The sequence below is a fragment of the Bubalus bubalis genome, chromosome 4 (assembly GCF_019923935.1).
Source record: "Bubalus bubalis isolate 160015118507 breed Murrah chromosome 4, NDDB_SH_1, whole genome shotgun sequence".
Classification (NCBI taxonomy): domain Eukaryota; kingdom Metazoa; phylum Chordata; class Mammalia; order Artiodactyla; family Bovidae; genus Bubalus; species Bubalus bubalis.
The window spans coordinates 18,907,612-18,928,654 of NC_059160.1; the positions used below are offsets into that span (position 1 = coordinate 18,907,612).

The 21,043-nt window shown below is 47.9% G+C and overlaps 1 protein-coding gene across 3 annotated transcripts; it reads left to right on the plus strand.

Moving 5' to 3' along the window:
- Nucleotides 1-672: 672 nt before the first annotated feature.
- PHC1 (polyhomeotic homolog 1) lies at nucleotides 673-20,423 on the plus strand. Of its 3 annotated transcripts, none has more exons than XM_006069779.4 (15): nucleotides 674-916; nucleotides 3,751-3,908; nucleotides 5,051-5,161; nucleotides 6,260-6,340; nucleotides 6,919-7,068; nucleotides 7,966-8,121; nucleotides 12,061-12,556; nucleotides 14,231-15,000; nucleotides 15,544-15,691; nucleotides 15,940-16,151; nucleotides 16,903-17,017; nucleotides 17,705-17,813; nucleotides 18,015-18,165; nucleotides 18,603-18,834; nucleotides 19,446-20,423. In XM_006069779.4, the coding sequence occupies exons 2-15, from the start codon at nucleotides 3,795-3,797 to the stop codon at nucleotides 19,598-19,600; spliced, it is 3,000 nt and encodes a 999-aa protein (XP_006069841.1). In that variant the 5' UTR covers nucleotides 674-916; nucleotides 3,751-3,794; the 3' UTR covers nucleotides 19,601-20,423. The 3 variants fall into 3 exon arrangements, with proteins under 3 accessions (XP_025138957.1, XP_006069841.1, XP_025138956.1); XM_025283171.3 differs by having other exon boundaries at nucleotides 675-916; nucleotides 7,990-8,121; XM_025283172.3 differs by lacking the exon at nucleotides 6,919-7,068 and having other exon boundaries at nucleotides 673-916; nucleotides 7,990-8,121.
- The last annotated feature ends 620 nt before the right edge of the window (nucleotides 20,424-21,043 follow it).

Below are 21,043 nucleotides of genomic sequence, written 5' to 3' on the forward strand. Positions count from 1 at the left end.
CGCCTTCTCCGAGTGGAGGTGAGGGGTGCGGAATTAAATCATCAACATTCTCTCCCCTTTGCCTCAATCTTTTTTTTTTCCTGTCCTTTTCTCTCCTTTCCTCGGCTTTATTTCCTTCCCCCGTCTACCGTTTCTCTAGGGTCCTTGCTTGGCTTTCTCCCGCTCAGCCTGTTGGTCCCTTTGATCCTTTCTTTCTATCCCTTATTCCCAGAAGCTCCAGAAAATACCTTCTTTTCCCCCCTTCTTCACGTCACTTCCCTCCCTTCTCCCATCTCCCTCTCCTTTTCTGAGAGAGGTGAGTTTCCCCCGCTAGAGGCCACCACTTTCTCGGTTTCTTCCCTCCCACCGACGAGCAGCGCTCGGAGAGAAAGAAGGGAAAAACAGAGGAGAAAGAGAGAGAGAGAGGGGAAAAAAAACCCCGAGGCCTAGAGCGCGGAGGCCCGGCAGCGGCGTCGTCATGGCAACGGGCGCCAGCAGGAAACGAGGGACGCGCGGGAGGGAGGAGGGAGGCCACGGAGGGGAGGGGGAGGGACGGGGGAGGGGTCCGGCTGCCCCGGAAGCACCTCCCCACCAGCCCCCTCCTCCAGCCGGGCCCGCAGCCCCCGGCCTGCCGCCCCCACCCTCTCCGCCCGGCAGGAAGTGACAGGCCCCGGAGCGAGCCCCGGAGGCCTGGCGGAGCCGCGGCCGGCCCGCACCCGGAGCGGCGGGAGGGGCGGGGAGCCGCGGCCGCGCCGGGCGCCTCCCACCCCGCCCTCGGCGCCCCCGCCCCTCCAGGAAGGGGAGGAGGCGAGGGGAGCCCGCCGCGGAGGCCGAGCGCGCCCCCCACCCGGCCCGGCGCCCGGGGACCCCGGCACGTGAGGTGGACGCCCCCCACCCCCTATCCCGGGAGCGCCCGGGTGCGGAGCCAGGCGCGGAGGTAAGCGGGCGGCCGCGGCGGGGCAGGGGCAGGACCTCCGGGGGCTTGGCCGCGCGGGGATGTTTCTGCAGCCGCCGCGGGCTGTGGAACGCCCCAGGTACCTCCCCCGGCGTCTTTCCCTGCCTACCTCTGGCGCTCGCCCTGCGGTCCTTCGCTCTGCCGCCCGAGCCTCTCGCTCTTCTATTCATTTTCACACAGTGAGCTGTGCTCACTGCTGTCCGTCCGTCACCCTAGTTGCTCCTGACCGCTCCTTCTCTCATTCATTTTCCCTCCTCTGACTTTGGCTTTCCCAACCAAGCGTGCTGTCTAGTTCTCTCCCTGCTTTTTTCTGGTCCCCTGGGTTCCTCAGCCTCCCAATTCCTCGATTTCTGTCTCCCTCCTGCCTGTCTCCCCGCTATCAGTAAGCACACTTCTCCGCTCACTTGGGGTCGGTTCACTCCTGGCACCACCGCTCCTTGAGCCCCCCTTCTCCCGGCGGGGTTGACTCCTCTTGGGAACTCGTTCTCATCAAGGTTCTAGATACAAGGACCCCTGGGGGCGTCTACTCTCCTATTCTTCAGATGGCTTCGATTTCTGTGGCACAGTCTCCCCCGAACCCACCGCCTTCTCCTTCCCCCCTTCCTATCTATGCCCCATCTTTCCTGGGAGGCAAGAGTTTCATGCTTGGGGAAATTGATTTTCTCCAACTCTTGGCTCAGGAGGCCCGGTACCTGGTCCACTTCATTATCTTCCTCTAGCTCCTTTCCAAAGATCTACTCCAACCCAGCCCCACAACCCCCAAATGCTATATTTCAGGATGACCCCAGTTTCGTGATTCAGGGGACCTCTATGGTTCAGCTTTTCATGCTTTCTCTTCCAGTTAAATTCTGAAAATTTAAATTGACTGTGCCTCCCAGACTGTGTTGTCTTCATTTTCTGTATTTGATTTTACAGTCCCAAAGCTGAGCACAAATGAATAGACTTATGTGCCTGGGATCCAGGAATCCTGGTTTTGATGACAGTTTCTTCTGGTTTTATTTAAGACTTTAAACTGATCTCTTTCCACCTCTTTTCTATTTCACAACCTGAAAAATTATTAAGACTTCCATTTTGGGGGGAAGATGGGGATCATATAGTTTATTAGCCTTTTCATCTACGAAGGGTATTCATGTCTCCTCTAGCTAGTAAAGGGGGTCTCCTCTCTCTGAGTCCAGTGAACTAGGTCCCGTCCTCTATACAACTATGCCCGGCTGCCTCTAATGCTTACCCACTTTTTTCCCCCGCATGCTGATAATGAGGATTCATGGGTCTGTATCTGTTTAGTGCTTTGATATTTTGGCAAAAGATGTGGGGTGAATGAAGATAGACTAGTGGGGTGAAGATAGAAGCCAGTGTGATTTCTCCTGTGTACTTCATGGGTTATATCCATGTTTGCAATGACATTTGCTCTTCCTGGACAACTGAATTCTTGGAGGATAAGGATGCAATCAGATTATAACTGGGAATGGACCCATAAGAAATCTCCCCAACTCTAATTTCCAAGGCCAAGCAGTTTGATTTTATTTAGTTTCTTTGTTTTGGATGGTATCATTAAAATGGATTCACCTGAGTGAAACTATCGACACACCTTAGCAGATATTCTGATTTGTTGTTGACATTCCTAAACCAAATTGTGCTGTGCTGACCTGATATTTACAATGGCTCTTCCATGCCTCAAAAGTAGAGAAAAAATAGCAAAAGAAGGGGATAAAAAAAAGAAAGAACCAAAGAAACTTATTGTCATTTAACGCTGCTTTGATGGCATGTTTCTTCTTCCTTCTCATCTGTTTCTTTGCTGTGTTCTTAGCAATGTTTTCATGTGTTCTTTGCAAATTTTAGAGTAGACCCCAGAGGATAAATTCTGGTTACTTTAGTGGGCGAAAACGTTGAATCTTACTTTCTTGAAGCTTTGATTGCTGTCTTTACTATGTTTAATACCTGTAAGTCATTTGTTACAATGATGTGTTATATTTACTTGGGAATTCTCTGCATCCAGGGGAACTGAGGTAGAAGAAGATAAAGTAATATGGCCAAGGTGTTACTACTAGCCCCAGCTCCAGCCAGGCAGCTCTTTGGGTGAGATGGGCTATAGGCTAGCTCTTCTACCTCCCAGTTTTATGACTTTCTATGTTGCTTTGGTCCTTTCGGTACCATAAGCCCCTCCTCCATAGAAGGAAGACAATGGGTACTCAAAGTGAGTGACACGGCCTTAACCACAGATTGTTTTTGGTTTGAAGACCTGTGTCCTAGTGTAAAGATTTGATTCTTAACTAGGACTACTTCCTTAACCTCTGAAAACCTCATTTCCACAATTGTAGAGTGAAGATAATTATATTTACCATAAAGCACTGATAAATAATGGCGGTGAAGGGCCTAGCCAAGTGAGAGGAGGCGCCTAGTGACTCCTCAGTACATGGTGGCCATTGTTAAGGTGAGGCTGATAGTGATGTTGCATGTGCAGATAAAAATGAGGAAACAGTAAGTTTTAAATGGGATGATTTTAAACTGTTCAAAAGTGTGATGGGGATATAAAATAGCCTTACTCTTATAAGGAACCATCTTACATTCAGGCCATTTTCTATTTAATGACAGCCAGGAGGAAATATGTAAAAGTGTTTTTTGAGACATCGCTTAGTTTCAAAAGATGGTGGGGAAGATATGGTTATAAGTGTATTGAAGATTTGGTCATTATTAAAACAGAGCAGTCATGGCTTCTGGAAGAAAAGGAAGGTTCTTAGGTAACTTGAATAAATAATAACATGAAATAGTCACTGGAGATCAGGTGCACATTTTAACCCGTTGCTACTTCCATCTAGGTCTGGAGTCAGAGCGCCAGCGGTGGGGACCCTGGACCTCTATCATGGAGACTGAGAGTGAACAGAACTCCAACTCCACCAATGGGAGTTCTGGCTCTGGGGGCAGCTCTCGGCCCCAGATCGCTCAAATGTCACTGTATGAACGGCAGGCTGTGCAGGTGAGGCTCAGCACTGAGGGGCTGTGAGCATTGGCTTGGGGTGGGCAAGGATGCAGGAAGATAATCACCCTTGGTTTCTTTCCAGCAAACTGGGCAAGTACGATCAGGTGATGACAAAGGTCCCTTGCAGGTCTGAGAACCTTTGGGGTTTACAACAGTTTGAGCAAGCAGGCAGAACTAGGTATCAGTCTTTAAGGTTTTTATATCATTCAGTTCATGTTGCTAGATCTCACTAACCATTTCTCTTCAAGGATTGTCAGGTTTTTATTTTTGGTTCTTTCTTGAAAATCACTCTGGGTAGTGGAAGTTAAGAACCTCAACTATTTCGGCTCCTGGAAAGAAAAAAAAGGAATGTAGTTTTGGCTTTGAAGTTAACGCCAAAACTGAATTACTGACACTGTCTTTATAAACACCTGTTAGCATTATACTGTAGATGTTTAAAAATTCCAGTTACTTGGAAATTTTACCTGATACAGCCTTTCATAGTCACTGTTTATTTTATTTTTCATCATTTTCAACCCTTTAGGGCCCTGTCGGGCTTCCTAGGTGGCTCAGTGGTAAAGAATCAGCCTTCCAGTGCAGGAGATGCAAGAGACGGGTTTGATCCCTGGGTTGATCCCCTGGAGAAGGAAATAGCAGCCCACTCTAGTATTCTTGCCTGGAGAATTCCATGGACAGGGGAGCCTGGCAGGTTGTAATTCATGGGGTCGAAAAGAGTTGGACACGACTGAGCACGCACACAGGCAGGGCTCTATCACCTTTACTGTGTCCCTAGAATATGGTCTTTTATTTTCTTCTCTTTACATCAATCAACATTCCATTTATTTTCAGCCAGTTTAGTCCTAATTCATTGTTATATCAGATATGTCCAGATTCCATTTTGGGAAATACAAGTTCATGTGAGATTATACTGCTGTATTTTTCAATTAATTGTGTCCCTACTTTGTAAGGACTACATGAACTCACTGGTTCTAATATAAAAATGGACATATCAGATGTTGACAGGCTAACCAGATACCTATCTTTTCCTTTGTTTCTCTCCTCCCCATGTGTCTCTTTCCCAGGATCCCAGTGATTTCCACAGCGTAGGAGTTAGGAGTGGTTCATCCCAAGTGGAATGATTCCCTTCTGTTTCTCCCTAGGCTCTGCAGGCACTGCAGCGTCAGCCCAACGCGGCTCAGTATTTCCACCAGTTCATGCTCCAGCAGCAGCTCAGCAATGCCCAGCTGCATAGCCTGGCTGCCGTCCAGCAGGTGAGAGGTCAGCAGCCAGCTGGCCCAGGAGGGAGGGGACAGGCAGTACAGGTGGGTCGGAACACACCACACCCTCCACTGAGCCAGGCTGGGAACAGTGTCCCGTGCCTCCTGTCCTTCTGCAGGAGGATGAGTGGACCTCGGCGTGTGGGCTCACAGTAAGAACCGTGGGAGAACTGCCTTTTAGAGGTAGCACGGCTGTGTGCTAGCCCCGCACTGTCCAGTGTAGTAGCCGTTAGCCACAGGCAGCTGTTGAGCACTTAAAATACAGCTAGTCTTTAGGACTTGCCTGGTGGTCTAGTGGTTGAGAATCTGCCTTGTAGTGCAAGAGACGAGGGTTCAGTCCCTGGTCGGGGAGGTAAGGTATCATACACCTTGCAGCAGCTAAGCCCATGCTGTAGTTTACTGATACCACACGCCACCACGAGAGAGTCTGGGCTGCACTGAAAGATCCCACATGATGCAATGAGGACTATGAGTACCGCAACTAAGATGGGACCCAGCCAAATATTTTAGAAAATCCTTCTCCTTAAAAAAAAAAAAAACAAACCAACAAATGCAGCTAGTCCAGATGGAGATATGGGAGAAGATTTTGAATTTCAGAGACTTTTTAGTTCGAAAAAGCTCAGAAGTTTGTTTATGTTGGTATGTGTTAAAATGAGACAGATGAGCTTGAATAAAGTAAATTTTTAAAGTTTACATCTCCTGTTTCTTTTTACTCTTTGAAAAATGTTCATATTAGAAAATTATATAGGTGGCTCACCTTACATTTGTATCAATCAGGCAGCTCTGGGCTGGACTTAGCAGTGACTTCTGATGTGACCTGACCAAAGGTTCTTCCAGCTAAAAGAAATCAGGAGAAAGAGCAAGGGCTGCCAACTGCCCTGGGTGGGTTATGTGGGAGTCGTGGGGTTAGCATATGTAGTAATATGAGGGTGATTGACATAGTGAACACACTTGTCCTTGCTCCACAGTAGAGGCTCACTGCTCTTACCTGAAATCTCAGTTATATTTTGTGCCTGTGATTTGTCCCTGGAAGATTCAAAGCCTTTGCCTTCGTTGTCTCTGCTCTCCCTTGTCTTCTTTGCCCTCTAACAGGCCACAATTGCTGCCAGTCGGCAGGCCAGCTCCCCAAACACCAGCACTGCACAGCAGCAGACCACCACCACCCAGGCCTCCGTGAGTACTGCCTGTCCCCACCGAGGGGCTTTCCTCCCTGGGTCTGTGTCTTTCAGTTAAATTCTTGGGTTTGCCAACATTCAGATTTTTCTGTAAGATATTTCAGGAAACCTGAGTGCACTTTTTGGCCAACCCAATACTTTGTGCCATTGATCTGAGAGTGTTCATTTCACCATTGATGGTATTTACTGATCGTGCGTAGAGAATATCAGTAGAAGGGAGAGTAACCAGCATGGATCTGTAGAGGTGTCTCAAGGAGGAAGAAAATCCTGGGCAGGAGGAATCAAAGGGTCCCAAGGGCTAATCGTTGGATCCTTGACTGAGAAGTAGAATCTATTCCATTTCGTCCTTTGCTCCTCAGCTCTTACACTGGTGATTAGGGCCTGGTTTCTGTACTTTGCTGATAGCCTTCAGAGGCCAGGATAACAGGTGTGGATGGTAAGGTGTTCATTTCCTCCTGACTCTGTGAAAGTGAGATACTCTGCTTTTGCTGGTGTCACTCTGAGTTTGTCAGTCATGTGTATTTCCTTGTGTCTCTTCCCCCATCCTTAGTCCTGGTTCCCTTCTGTACCACACAGATCAATCTGGCCACCACATCGGCTGCCCAGCTCATCAGCCGGTCCCAGAGTGTGAGCTCTCCCAGTGCTACCACTTTGACCCAGTCTGTGCTACTGGGGAACACCACCTCCCCACCCCTCAACCAGTCCCAGGCCCAGATGTATCTACGGGTAAGCCACAGCCACCATTGTCCCAGGGACATAACTGTTCTCTGACTTGTTGAGTGAAAGCCTTTTTTTTTCTGGCTGCACTGTGCACCTTTTGGGATGTTCGTTTCCCAACTAGGGATTGAACCCAGGCTCAAGTCTTAACCACTGGACCACCAGGGAATTTCCCAGAGTGAAAGCTGTTTTATGTCATCATGGTTGAAAGTGAAAGTTGCTCAGTCGTATCCAACTCTTTGTGATCCCATGGGCTATACAGTCCATGGAATTCTCCAGGCCAGAATACTGGAGTGGGTAGCCTTTCCCTTCTCCAGGGGATCTTCCCAACCCAGGGATCAAACCCAGGTCTCCCGCACTGCAGGCGGATTCTTTACCAGCTGACCCACAAGGGAAGTCCGTGTCATCATGGTTACCCAGATGTTTTAGGACAAGCGGATCTGCTTCCTATGCCTGACTTACCTCTAGATGTGACGCTCAGTGTTCACAGGTAGCTTACAAACAATTGAGATCCTAAGTTAGAAGATTTCACCTCAGTTTTAAAGAAATTTGCACCAGATATAGTCTAATCTTTAAAGCCATGGCTCACGTGCACAAATCCTAATTGTTACCTCTTGGCCTGTCTGCTTAGTATATATAAACCCTTGTTCCCAACTCATTGTCTCAGCCTTTTTGATGTTTGATTCTTTGTTGTCAGTGTATAGTTTATACACGTTTCAGGTTTTCTTCGGACGATTCATCACACGTGGAGGATGAGGGTCTCCTGGGTTGGTGTGGAAAGGGGCAGGGCCTAGCGGTTTCGTATCTTCTGTTTATTTTGTCTTGTGGTCCTTCCCTTCCGTTTCTTCTGTCTCTCTCCCCTTTCTCTTGTTCTGTTTCCTCTGCTCTTCATCCTCTCCTTGCCAGCCACAGCTGGGAAACCTATTGCAGGTAAACCGGACCCTGGGCCGGAATGTGCCTCTAGCCTCCCAACTCATCCTGATGCCTAACGGGGCAGTGGCTGCAGTCCAGCAGGAGGCGCCATCTGCTCAGTCTCCTGGAGTCCACACAGATGCCGATCAGGTCAGTGGTGACCACTTGACCTGCAGACGGGCCCTGGGGAGGGCGAATGGAGTGGCCTTGGACCAGGGATCACCCTTCCACCCCATTACCACTTTTCAGAATTCTTCCCCCCATCCCACCCTCAATTTCTGTAGAACCTGAATCCCTTACACCTTTTTAGTGATTTGAATTAGGAAGGGAAGTAGACTTAACTGAAAACAGCCCTGGGGATATGGGAAGCCACCTCCTTTTTTTAAAAAAAAAACTTTTTATTTTATACTGGAGTATAGCTGATAATGGTGTGGTAATTTCAGGTGGATGGCAGAGGGTCTCAGCCATACATATATGTGTATCCATTTTCCCTCCAAACTCCCCTTATCCAGGGAAGCTTTATTCTTAATACAGGACTGGTGTCCCTGCCCTCCTTTTAGCTCTCCATAGCTCAGTTTTATTCAGAAAGTCCTAGTTCCTTGTCCTTGCAATACTCCCTGGAAGATAAGGGGGTGGTGGAGGGAATTCTGGTAAGACAGACATCAAGCTGAGTTGCTGGCAGAACACTTGATTTCTTCTCTATGAGTTACTATAGCTTTCAACCTTTAGCAGTCTGTTTCGCTCAAAGGTGTTCCCAGTATAATCTTCCTCACCAGTGTGTTTTCTGTGCCTTATCTCAAACAAAAATATATATATAGAGAGCAGTGTTTTAGCTTCTTTTGCATGGCATACAAACTAGGGTCTCATGATACTTATTTCATTCTTTTAGTTTTTATCAGTCAGCAAGTAAACATTGAGCTCTGCATTTCAGTAAACTTGAGCAGATTCTGAAAGGATGGGTGGCATTTGATTTGGAGTAGCATGAACACTAGAGAGAGAGAATAGCATGTGTCAAAGCCTGACTACTCAGATATGTGACTGTGAGTTGGAGATGAGTGAATAAAGTGGAGACAGTAAGCCTGTGGCAGGAAAGGGCATTGTTAAGGACAAATCTGAAAGCCACGTGACTTCATAGGTAGCAGCGACACTGCTGACTTGAGCAGCAGATTAAGAGGGGCAGGAAACTACTTGAGAAAGACTGATTTTGGAGCCTGTGCCTGGAGAAGGAAGAGAAATGAGGGAACCTGCTGAGAAACTGCTGGGATCAGTTAGAGATACAGCCTTTGGTTTAGACGCCAGCAGTAGTGGTGGCTCAGGATGAGGCAGAACCTGCTTCCATAGCAGTTCTTTCACTTACACATCTGCCCATCAGATGTTTGTGTGTTGGTCTGTGGATGGACAGAGTAGTGGTTGAAAGTGTGACTCTTCGTTAGGGTCAGTTCCAACTCTGACTTACTGTGACCCCTGCAAATGGCCCAACATCTTGCCACAATTTCTTTGTCTATTAAATAGCCGTTATAAAATACTTGTCCCAGGGTATGTTGTGAGGACTCAGTGAGTTGACGTGTCTGAGTGTTTGAACAGTGCCTGGACACAGTGAGTGTTTAAGAGTTTGGCTCTCTTTTTGATCACACAGGCGACATTCCTCAGCCTTGAATGTAGGAACAGGAGAGGAGGGTGAAGCTGGGCTTGGGGAGGGGGTTCAGGCTTGGCGGTGGGAGGGAGCCAGCAGAGGAGAGGTGAATGAAGGGACAGGAAAGAATTGAGGAGGAGGGAATGAGATCCTGAGCCTAGTGAGCCTTTGATAGGAGGAAGGAGAGAAGGTGGCCGGGGTGAGGGGAGAATGATGGGGGCTGACGGAGGTACAGGGCCAGGTTTGGTGGTGGGACCAGAGGTGGTGGTATCATCTCTGTGGGAGTGAACAGTGAGAGGGGAAAGAGGAAGTGGTTTAGAGGTACAGGGAGAGGAGGAAAGTTTTAATAGCCATGACGGGAAGGAGGCTGATGAGAAGAATCTTCGTAATTGCCAGGTAATATGTACGTGGCCCAGTAACCCAGTCCTGATGATTTTTGTAAATCTCTCTCGAAAGCTGTTATTTCTCTACTTTACTATTGTCTGAATTCGGGTTCTTTTTATTTTTCACCTGAATTACTCTACTAGTTTCCTAACTTGCCTCTTAATTTCAGCCTTATTTGCTTCTGTCTCTAACCCTCTCCCATATTACTATCAGGATAAATTTTTTTAATAAGAAGATATACATTGTTACTTAAAAAAAAAACTTTATATTTTGTATCGGAGTACAGCTTATTAACATTTGTTGTGATAATTTCAGGTGAGCAGCAGAGGGACTCAGCCATTCACACACATATATCCATTCTATCACAAACTTCCCTAACATTTTTAATTGTACCTCTGGCCTACAGAATTTGATGAATCATAATCTTGACTCGTGGCATCCTCTCATCAATGGTTCATTCATAGTCCACTTTTTAAAACATTTACTCTGTAAGTTTTAATCATGTAATAAGCCACCCCCAGCTCCAGATGGAGCTCCACTGCCTGCCCCTACTCATCCATGGTGACATTCATTCTGATTCATCCTTCCCTGTAACCCTTTTTGTATATAGCTTTACTGCCTTTACTATATTTCTAAAATGTTCTTTTTAATATGGAACATTTCAAACATTTATAAAAGCAAAGAAATATGAATCTGTATGTGCTTAACCATCCAACTTCAGCATTTATTGACATGTGGTCAATTTCTCCAGGCCCTTTCCCTTCATCTGTGGATTATTTAGAAGCAAGTTCCAGATACCATGTGGATATATATATATATATATAAAATATAAATTTGTATTTAAATCTATAAGGTAGTTACCTTGTATATAATCCTTTGGGGAATACCTTCATTAAATGACTTATTGTCAAAATCTATCTGTATTGTTGCATGTCATTGTACTTTGTTTTGATTTCCATGTAATATTCCACTGTGTGAATATACTACAGTTCATTCATCCTCTCTTCTGATGGTGGCCATTTGGTTGGTTTTTAGGCTTTTGTTAGGATGACTCGTGCTGCTGTGACCATTCTTACACATGCCTCCCATTGTCTACAGTGAGCACTTCTCTTGTGGGACTCCTGGGTTAGAGCATGTGTGAATATTTCAACTTTAGGACAAAATGCCAAACTGTTTTCCAGTGTGGCTGCGCTCAAAGAATGGTTTCAACAATAGAGTTGATTGTGGTCTTTCTGATGAGTATTCAGTGGCTTCCTCTGATTTATTAAGAGCTTGTCATCCCTTCTCTCCATTGATACACTGGACCACTTGCGGTCTGCCAGGCACTGTGCTTGGTGCTGGGAATTTCTCATTTTAACATTCCAAACCCTTCAAGATCTGGCATCTTTCTAGCCTCAGCCTACCTGCACAGCTTCATTTCTTGCCACTCCCTCCAGACTTCCCCAAACATAATGAAATATTTATCATTTCCAAAAACACGGTGCTCTTTCTTGGCTCAGTGGTCTTGCATTGTTGTTACCTGTGTCTTCAAACCCTGTAGGTTCTCAGCTCAGACATCGCCTGTGTTAGCATGTCTTCCCTCATGCGCTTTGTCTGAGTTACTACTCTTCCTCCTCTGCACTCCCCTAGCACTGGGTGCATATCTGTGCGTGGTGTAACTTGGTTTTCTTGTCTTCTCGAGTAGGAAGTACTCATTAAAAGCAGGGGCTTGTGTTTTTCATCTCTGCGTTCCCAGTATCCAGTGCAGTACCTGCAGCATAGTTGGTAGTTGGTAGATGTTTAATGAATGAATGGGGAAGAAAGGGAAAGTCTGAGACATCTTGAAGGAATAAAATAACCAAACTTGATGACAGATTTTATAGAGAATGAAGGAGACTGAGAATCAGATATGACTTGAGAGCTCCTCTCTGGGAAGACCTTCTTTGTGTGTGTACAGGTGAGGGTACAGCTGAGGGGGGCCGTGGAATATCTGTAGCTGTCTTCACTGCTTCTGACTCAGTCATGGTAGTCTTTCACTTTAGTGCCCTTGCTCCCCAAGTTTCTCAATCTGCCTTTTGCTTCCTATCTTTCAGGTGCAGAACTTGGCCGTCAGGAACCAGCAGGCCTCTGCCCAAGGACCCCAAATGCAAGGCTCTGCCCAGAAGGCCATCCCTCCTGGGGCCTCCCCTGTCTCCAGCCTCTCCCAGGCCTCTAGCCAGGCCCTTGCGGTGGCTCAGGCTTCCTCTGGGGCCTCAGGCCAGTCCCTCAACCTCAGTCAAGCTGGTGGAGGCAGTGGGACTAGCATCCCAGGGTCCATGGGTCCTGGAGGAGGCGGCCAGGCTCCTGGGGGCTTGGGGCAGTTATCTTCCTCAGGAATGGGTGGTGGTGGGAGCTGCCCCAGGAAGGGCACTGGAGTGGTGCAGCCCTTGCCTGCAGCCCAGGCAGTGACTGTGAGTCAGGGCAGCCAGACAGAAGCAGAAAGCGCAGCAGCCAAGAAAGCAGAAGCAGACGGAACTGGTCAACAGAACGTGGGCATGAACCTCACCAGGACCGCCACTCCAGCTCCCAGCCAGACCCTCATTAGCTCAGGTACTCTGTCTCCGCCCATAATGTTCTTATTCCTTCGGGGCTAGCTTGAAGTCTTCAGGGTCCGTGTCTTTGCCCTTCTTGCTCATTTTGGTCCTGAAATAGTGGAAGGAAAGAATCACATCAGCCTTGTTCGTATTAGTCCAGGAGACAAGATGACAGGTAGCAGAGAGGGATCTTGTCTGTTCCTGCCAGGCAGCAGCAGTTTACAAGTTGCCTTGTCCTCTCCTTCTTAGGCCCTGACTTCTTCAGTTTGCTGCCTCTACCCTTTCATTCACTAGGGTCTTTTCTTTCTTTTTGTTAGATTTGGTTGTTCTGAGTCTTAGTTGTAGCTCGCAACTAAGTGCTGCAGTCTTCATTGTAGCATTTGGTTCTTCATTGCTGTGCACAGGCTTCTCTGTAGTTGTGGTGCACAGTCTTAATTGTCCCAAGCATGTGGGATCGATCAGACCCCCGTTCCCTGCATTGGAAGGTGGAATCTTAACTACTAGACTACTGGGGAAGTTCCCACTCAGTTCTTTTTGAATAGCTTGCTGTGTTCTAGGGAGGGTACTGGAATACATCATTGAAAAACAGACTCTTCTGCTCATGGAGCTTGCAATTTATCATAAGGGATGAGTTCTCTTCCTCACACATTTACTGTTGGTCAGTTGGCAGTGTAGAACAAAGACTGTGTGCCTTCGAGTACTTAGGGTGAGCAGATAGAGCCCTGCTTTAATACAGTCCAACTTGTGATCATCTGTATTGATGGTAAGGAGGATTAAAAAGAATAAATAATAGTAATAACCCAGGGTAGTGCTTGCTTTCAGGCTGTGGATAGAGTTAGATGTGTATACCCTATCTGGTAGTGTTTATTTTTGCTTTCTTGTTTCTAGTACTTTAAGTGTTGTCTATTTGAGTAATGTACTCCCCAAATTTAAGAGTTACTTATCATTTGTTTTACTAACACCTAGTATGGCACTTTACAAACTATGGCACTTGTAATATCAAAGTGCTTTCATGTCACATATAGTTTCTGGGCACTCTGGTAGGGTGTGAAGCAGGGGAGATCACATCTCCAGTTTGCAGTGGAGGGAACTGGGTCAAGTCCTAGCCCACAGCGGCTGACTCTTAAAACTTCTCATGGATGGTGACCTAAACTAATGAATCGTGGAGACCCGAGGCAATCATGGGAAGATGTTGGTATCTTTACCTCTGTGGATATTTATTCTTTCAGTGACTGTTAAGTGTTTCTCGTGTATCAGGACCTGGGCTGGGTTCTAGGGATATAAAAACGAATGAAATGTGGACTTGGCGTTTGAGGAGCAGAATCTAACCATGAAGATTAGATTGGGCCCGCCATTGTCCTTGCTGAGTGCCAAGTAATAGGATTTAAGTAAAGCGAAAAAAGAGAAAAAAGAGTTAGATAAATGCAAGAAATTAGTGAGGACTGTTACATGCTTGAGCAAAGGTGGTCTTTCCCTGACATCTTTAAGGCTGGAGATGGTTGGTAACGTCCGACTCAGAGGAAAGAGTGTAAACCAGGCAGCCTGTCCGGCCCCTCCAGCTCGCTTTCCATTTGTAGTTTGAGTCTACAACTAGGTACACCGTGGAAAACTGCTTTGACTGGCGCCTTTGATGATGTTGCTCATGTCTGCTCTCCCTTCCCTTTGTGTCTCTGGGGGCTCATTCCCGCAGCCACCTACACGCAGATCCAGCCCCACTCCCTGATTCAGCAGCAGCAGCAGATCCACCTCCAGCAGAAGCAGGTGGTGATCCAGCAGCAGATCGCCATCCACCACCAGCAGCAGTTCCCGCACCGCCAGTCCCAGCTTCTGCACACAGCCACGCACCTCCAGCTGGCCCAGCAGCAGCAGCAGCAGCAGCAGCAACAGCAGGCCACCACCCTCGCTGCCCCGCAGCCTCCGCCGGGTCCCCCGACCCAGCCGGTCCCGCCGTCCCCATCCCAGCAGCCAGCCCAGACCCTGGTCGTCCAGCCCATGCTGCAGTCTTCACCGCTGTCCCTGCCGCCGGACCCCACCCCCAAGCCCCCTATTCCCATCCAGTCCAAACCGCCGGCAGCCCCCCTCAAGCCCCCTCAGCTAGGGGCTGCCAAGATGTCTGCTGCCCAGCAGCCCCCACCCCACATCCCTGTGCAGGTGGTGGGCACCCGGCAGCCGGGTACAGCCCAGGCCCAGGCTTTGGGGCTGGCCCAGCTGGCAGCTGCAGTCCCCACTTCCCGGGGGATGCCAGGCACAGTGCCGCCAGGCCAGGCCCACTTGGCCTCCTCGCCGCCTTCATCCCAGGCCCCCGGTGCGCTGCAGGAGTGCCCACCCACGTTGGCCTCAGGGATGACCCTGGCCCCCGTGCAGGGGACAGCGCATGTGGTGAAGGGAGGGGCGACCACCTCCTCACCGGTGGTCGCGCAGGTCCCTGCCGCCTTCTACATGCAGTCTGTGCACCTGCCGGTGAGTGTTGCCCTGTGATTGTGAGCACAGGTCATCCTCAAGGGGACCTGAGCTTAATTTCGGAAGGGAATAAAGGGTTGAGAAGGTTAGGATATTAGTGCTTCTTTTGTAAGAGAGAGTTTAATGGAAGGTTAAGATCCTGGCATGTATTCAGTCTTTCATAAGAGAGAGACATCAACATATATAATACCTGAATGTCGTACTCCTACATGAAATTCTGTATTTTTGGATCTATACTAAGTTATATTAAGATACAGCTTTAACCACCAGAATCAATCTTTAAAAAAACAACAATTCTCAGTTGGGCTGTGATGAACCCGGGTCTCCAGGTCTAGGTCAGGACTAAATAATGTATGTTCTTCTGTCTTGATGTAGAAATTACACTTGTTGGGAATGACCAGAAATTTTACTGTACCATGGGACATATACACACTGGGGAATCTAGAACTAAGAAAATTTTCTTGGACAGTATGGGAGTAATTGCGTTTCATCATTATCCTTTGCTCATAAATCTTGTTTTCCTTCCTGTTCTTCACTTTATAGGGCAAACCCCAGACACTGGCTGTAAAGCGCAAGGCTGAGTCTGAGGAGGAGCGAGATGATGTCTCCACACTGAGTTCAATGATTCCCGCGAAGACATCGCCAGTGGTAGAGAGCCCAAAGGCCATGGAGGAGAAGGGCGGTCTTGGAGGTGAGGAACGGACTTCTGCAGGACTGCCGAGTGCACAGAAATGAGAGGAAAGCTCTGAGTGAGCTAAGAGTTTAGTCTGATTCATTAGAATGTGGGCCTGAACTTGGTGGAGAGCTGGACACAGGGAAGCCAGGATGATTGATCAAAGAGGAACTTGTGCTACTGTGGAGGATCAGGCTGGCTTGGCTCATCGTTGGATCACTTAGGTCATCCCCTCCCCGTTCTTTAATCTCGTGTTTATTTTCTAGAGAAAGCTGAGCCAGTGACCAGCACGAATGCTAACACCCTGAGCAGTGACATTGTAGCTTTGGCTCCTGCCCCATCAGCGCCCCCTCCTTCGCTGGCCATGGTATCCAGACAGATGGGTGACTCCAAGCCCCCCCAGGCCATTGTGAAGCCCCAGATCCTCACCCACATCATCGAAGGCTTCGTTATCCAGGAAGGAGCAGAGCCTTTCCCGGTGAGGGCAGGGCCAGAAGGTGGGGCTTTCACATGGGGACTTGGTCTGTTGGGCTGTCTTTTCAAACTCCAGAGACTCAGAAGGCTCAGAACTATTTAATTATTAGAGAATGGTTCAGTTCTGTTGTTTGTAGGATTAGCTATGAAGAAGGAAGGGAAAAGAAGAAGAGAGACTGTGTAGACCAGGAACTGAAAATAGTGGGGAGAGGAGAAGCAAAGGAAAAAAGTGACCTTTAAGGCTGTCGTGGTTGTTTTTTGTTTGTTTGTTTTTGGGCCCCTTTGTACAGCATTTGGGCATTGTACAGCATTTGGGATCCTAGTTCCCTGACCAGGGACTAACCTGGGCCCCCTGCATTGGGAGCTTGGAGTCTCAACCACTAGACCACCAGGGAAGTCTCTAATTAGGTTGTTTCATGGTGAAGAAAATTGTGGTGGAGAAGTTGAGAGACTTTTCTGGATACCATGAGTTGCAGAACCAGGACTTAGAACACAGGTCTCTTGCTTCCAAGTGTGTTCCCTGCAGTTCAGGAAGGAAAAGGACAAGATAGGGAGCTGGGGTAGGAGCCCCTTCTCCAGCAGCTAATCTGAAAAAAGCCAGTTAGAGACTCTAGATTGCCATATTGAAAATGGTTCTATTTGCGTCGGACTTGGCCATTAACTCTGAGATCGAGGCAAAGACATGGTGGTGAGAAGTGGTGGGGAAAGCTATAGAAAGGAGTTAGGCTAATGTAACTCACCTTTTTCTGGAATAGGTGGGTTGTTCTCAGTTATTGAAAGAGTCTGAGAAGCCCCTGCAGACTGGCCTCACCACAGGACTGAATGAGAATCAGTCGGGTGGTCCCTTGGATGGGGACAGCCCATCTGCTGGTGAGTATTCATTTAGAGACCCATCTAGGAACGAGGATGATAGAGATGTGCTTGAGGACTTAGCGTAAAATAGGAATTAGCTCTTTCAAGTGGGAATTATGTGAAGTCCATCTACATCAGTATACGTGGAATCACACAGAAGTTGTTCCCATAGGGTTAAGGGGAATTTTATCAAGCTGATCTGTTGGGTTATTTACTATAAGGATATATTTTTCAAAGGATAATATGAAATAGGCTGTTTCTTAATTTCCAGTTCTCCTTATTTTAGATTCTGTGATATATGTTAAGGAGTCTTGTTTACATTTCCCCTCTCCTGCTTTTGAAAACTTCTGTGTCTGTGTGTGGGGGGGGGTGGGGTGGGAAGGGAGAAATCTCATATCTTTCCAGGCATTAGTAATTAGTTCCTCTCTCCTGTGGAAAAGTGCAGTCAAATCTGAGACTACGAATTATGAAGAAATTAGTCACTTAAAATGGAGATCATCTGGCTTAAGGTTAGGAAGACTGTGATGTCTTGAGGGACAGGTCTTTATGGTTTTGGATTTTGAACTTTGTTTTCGGGATTCTCAGTTAGGCTGAGTAGGTCTTTGAGGGGAACGCTGAGAGTAATTCGAGTCCAGTGCTGGGCCTGAGGGTGGCCTGAGCGGCAGCAGGAACCCACGCAGCCCTGCAGCTCTGCCTTGTTTTCAGAGCTAGATAAGAAGGCGAACCTCCTGAAGTGCGAGTACTGTGGGAAGTACGCCCCCGCTGAGCAGTTCCGCGGCTCCAAGAGATTCTGCTCCATGACTTGCGCTAAGAGGTACAGTAGGCTCCCGTCTCACCCTCCTCCCTCGGACACCCCTTCCCCAGGATCCGCTCGAGACTCAGAGCTAACGTCTCCTTCGCCTTCATTTTCTTCCCCAAATTGGCCCCTAAAATCCTAGTTCACATGTAGAGCAGAGGAGCAAGGTGGTCTTGCATAGCAGCACCCCTGACCTCGTGTATCTTCCCTGACCCGCAGGTATAATGTGAGCTGTAGCCACCAATTCCGGCTGAAGAGGAAAAAAATGAAAGAATTTCAGGAAGCCAACTACGCCCGTGTTCGCAGGCGCGGACCCCGCCGCAGCTCCTCGGACATCGCCCGTGCCAAGATCCAGGGCAAGCGCCACCGAGTGAGCCACCAGTGTGGGGCGCGATGCTGCAAACCGGGCCTGTTTCCTTCTCTCCCCCGCAGAGCAGCTCCTTTCCCCTGGGAAAAAAGTGTGAGACCAGAACTCTGGTTTCATGTGGATCACATCACTCCAGATTCCAAAATCCTTATCTTTTTCTCTCTTCTCATCTGATTTACCTGTTGTTTCTGTTAATCCTTACGCCTTGTTAGAGGAGGGAAAATCTAGGGGAGTTGTTGGCAGAAGAGGGGAACCAAGAGAGGGACACAGTTCACACTTGAAAGGCACTTGAGAGCAGACTAGTGACTTTGGGTATTTGCATATGAAGTACAGAGTACTTTACTTGTGCTGGAATTAGTTTTTCCTCTGTGTCTCAAACCCAGGGTGGGGGGAGAGAGGGAGACCTCATGATGCTTACTTATGACCTGTTTTTCCTGTAGGGTCAAGAGGACTCTAGCCGGGGTTCAGATAATTCCAGTTATGATGAAGCACTCTCTCCAACATCTCCTGGGCCTTTATCCGTGAGAGCAGGGCATGGAGAACGTGATCTGGGGAATCCCAACACAGCTCCACCCACCCCAGAATTACATGGCATCAACCCTGTGTTCCTATCCAGTAATCCTAGCCGCTGGAGCGTAGAGGAAGTCTATGAGTTCATTGCTTCTCTACAAGGTATCAAGGGCCTGTCCACCAGAACCTGGGTCATCTGTATTGCTTTGTTTTCGTATGGTTTTTTTGAGGCCATCCCACAGGGCTTTGTAAATGGAAACGTAGAGGCCTAAGTATGGTATGATGAAAGTCCCCCAGAGAAGGAAATGGCAACGCACTCCACTATTCTTGCCTGGAGAATCCCATGGACAGAGGAGCCTGGTGGGCTATGGTCCATGGGGTCAGATGGGACTGAGCATGTATACACGCACACACTTGACAAGGGATAGTTTTCTCCAAAAACGAAAACCATCCTACCGTTCTCGCTCTTTTGTCTGAATTTTGGGCCCTTAAAGATGGCATGAACGCTGATTTTCTTGCCAGTGTCAAAGAAAACACTATATTTTGCTCTCCCTTCCCTTCCTCAAGTTATTTGAATTGAACAGCTTAGTTGGCGGAACACCTTAGTTCTTTTATCTTGGCTCCTTTTTTAAAAAAACAGCTAGTTGCTCTGGTTTCATTTTGCTTCCATATCTTGACATCTCAGGCCACTGTATCACTGGATTTAGGACAAGTACTTTTGGTGCTACCATGTAGCTATAGCTTCTCATACATACCCCACCGTTTCCTCCTAGGCTGCCAAGAGATTGCAGAGGAGTTTCGTTCCCAGGAGATTGATGGACAGGCCCTCTTATTACTTAAAGAGGAACATCTCATGAGTGCCATGAACATCAAGCTGGGTCCTGCCCTCAAGATCTGTGCTAAGATAAATGTCCTCAAGGAGACCTAAGGTGGCCCTCTTGCACAAACCAGCCTAAGGCAGACACTCCCCACCGTCCAGGTTATAACCTGGTGCCAGCAGAGACTCCATGAGGAAGACAGAGCTGTGCTGTCTTCTGCAGGAGGGGATCACCAAGACAGGGAAGAACCGTGCAAGAATTGGTCGCTGGTGCTACATGGTGGCAGCTTTGACGTTTCTCTGGGTTTTATTTTTTAAATCTTCACAATTCTCACCTACCCTAATCCAATCTTTGTGAAAGAGGCAGTCTAGAGAACTAGGACTGCTCAGCCTTATCCCGGAGTGAAGTGTCTAGCCAGGGTCTGAATTCTCCAGGAGGAGGAGGAGGAGGAGGAATGTACAGTGTGGTGAGACAAGAAAATGGGTGGACTGTAGGTGTGCCTCGGCAGCGGTGGCGGGGCTTGTGTGACACAAGTAGGAAAACCTGGTCCTCCCTCTTCCCTCCGGCTCCTCCCGACTGTAGCTGTGGCCCAGACTTCTGTTGTCACTCCCTTAGTGTTGGGTATTTTCTCCTGCATCTTCACTGGCCAGTGTAGGGACTGGGTTGCCATCATTCTGATTTGCTGCAGGAACTAAAAGTATTGGGTACATATGTGGCTGTCATCATTCTTTTTGCACCCCCCTGCTCCCTTCCAATTTGTTGTCTTCTGCTCTACTTTTCTTTCCATTCCAACTCTGCTCTGTCCTATAGCTTTATAAAGCAGGAGCGCGTGGGGCTGAGGTCAGGAGTAGAAGGACCTGCCTTGGGCGCTATTCCTTATTCAACAAAAATATTAAATATTTTTTTTCCTCCTCAGTAAAAGGATAAAAATTGGTCTCGGTTGTCTCTTAATCCATCATTCAAGTGTATCTACTGGCTTCTTCCACACAAATGACTAGGCTGACATTTTTTTTTTAATCTTTTAAGTTTTTGTACAAAAAATGTATATTTTTCGCATTTTTAAAACATCAGAGTATGGGGGAGGGATGCAAACAAGTAACAGAAAAATGCTTTTATAACATCATTTTCCCTGCTTAGAAAAGAAAAAATACCATTCCAATAGTATCTAAAAGTCCAAAGATGAAATAATTTCATTTTCTTTCTTAAAGGCTAAAAAAGCCCCCTGCTTATTGATTCCATCCTCTGTGGCCGGGGGAGCCACGTTCCTCTTCAGTGGCCCAGGCTCCCTGTCACACAAAGATCAGGCCAGGTTTCTGGGCACATGGCCTAAATGGAAGGGCAGAAGCATCAGAGGTTTAAGCCCCTCTCCCTACGGAGATAGGCTGGGCAAGAAGACACATCCCTGAGCCAGAAGCAAGGACAGGTGTGGCAGGAGCCTGCACCCAGGGCCGAAGATGGCAGAGCCCTTGCATGTCCCACTTCTGCTTCCATTCCCTTTCCAGGAGATAGGAGGGCACCAAAAAAATCCCAAATGCCTGTGAAGGAAAGTGCAA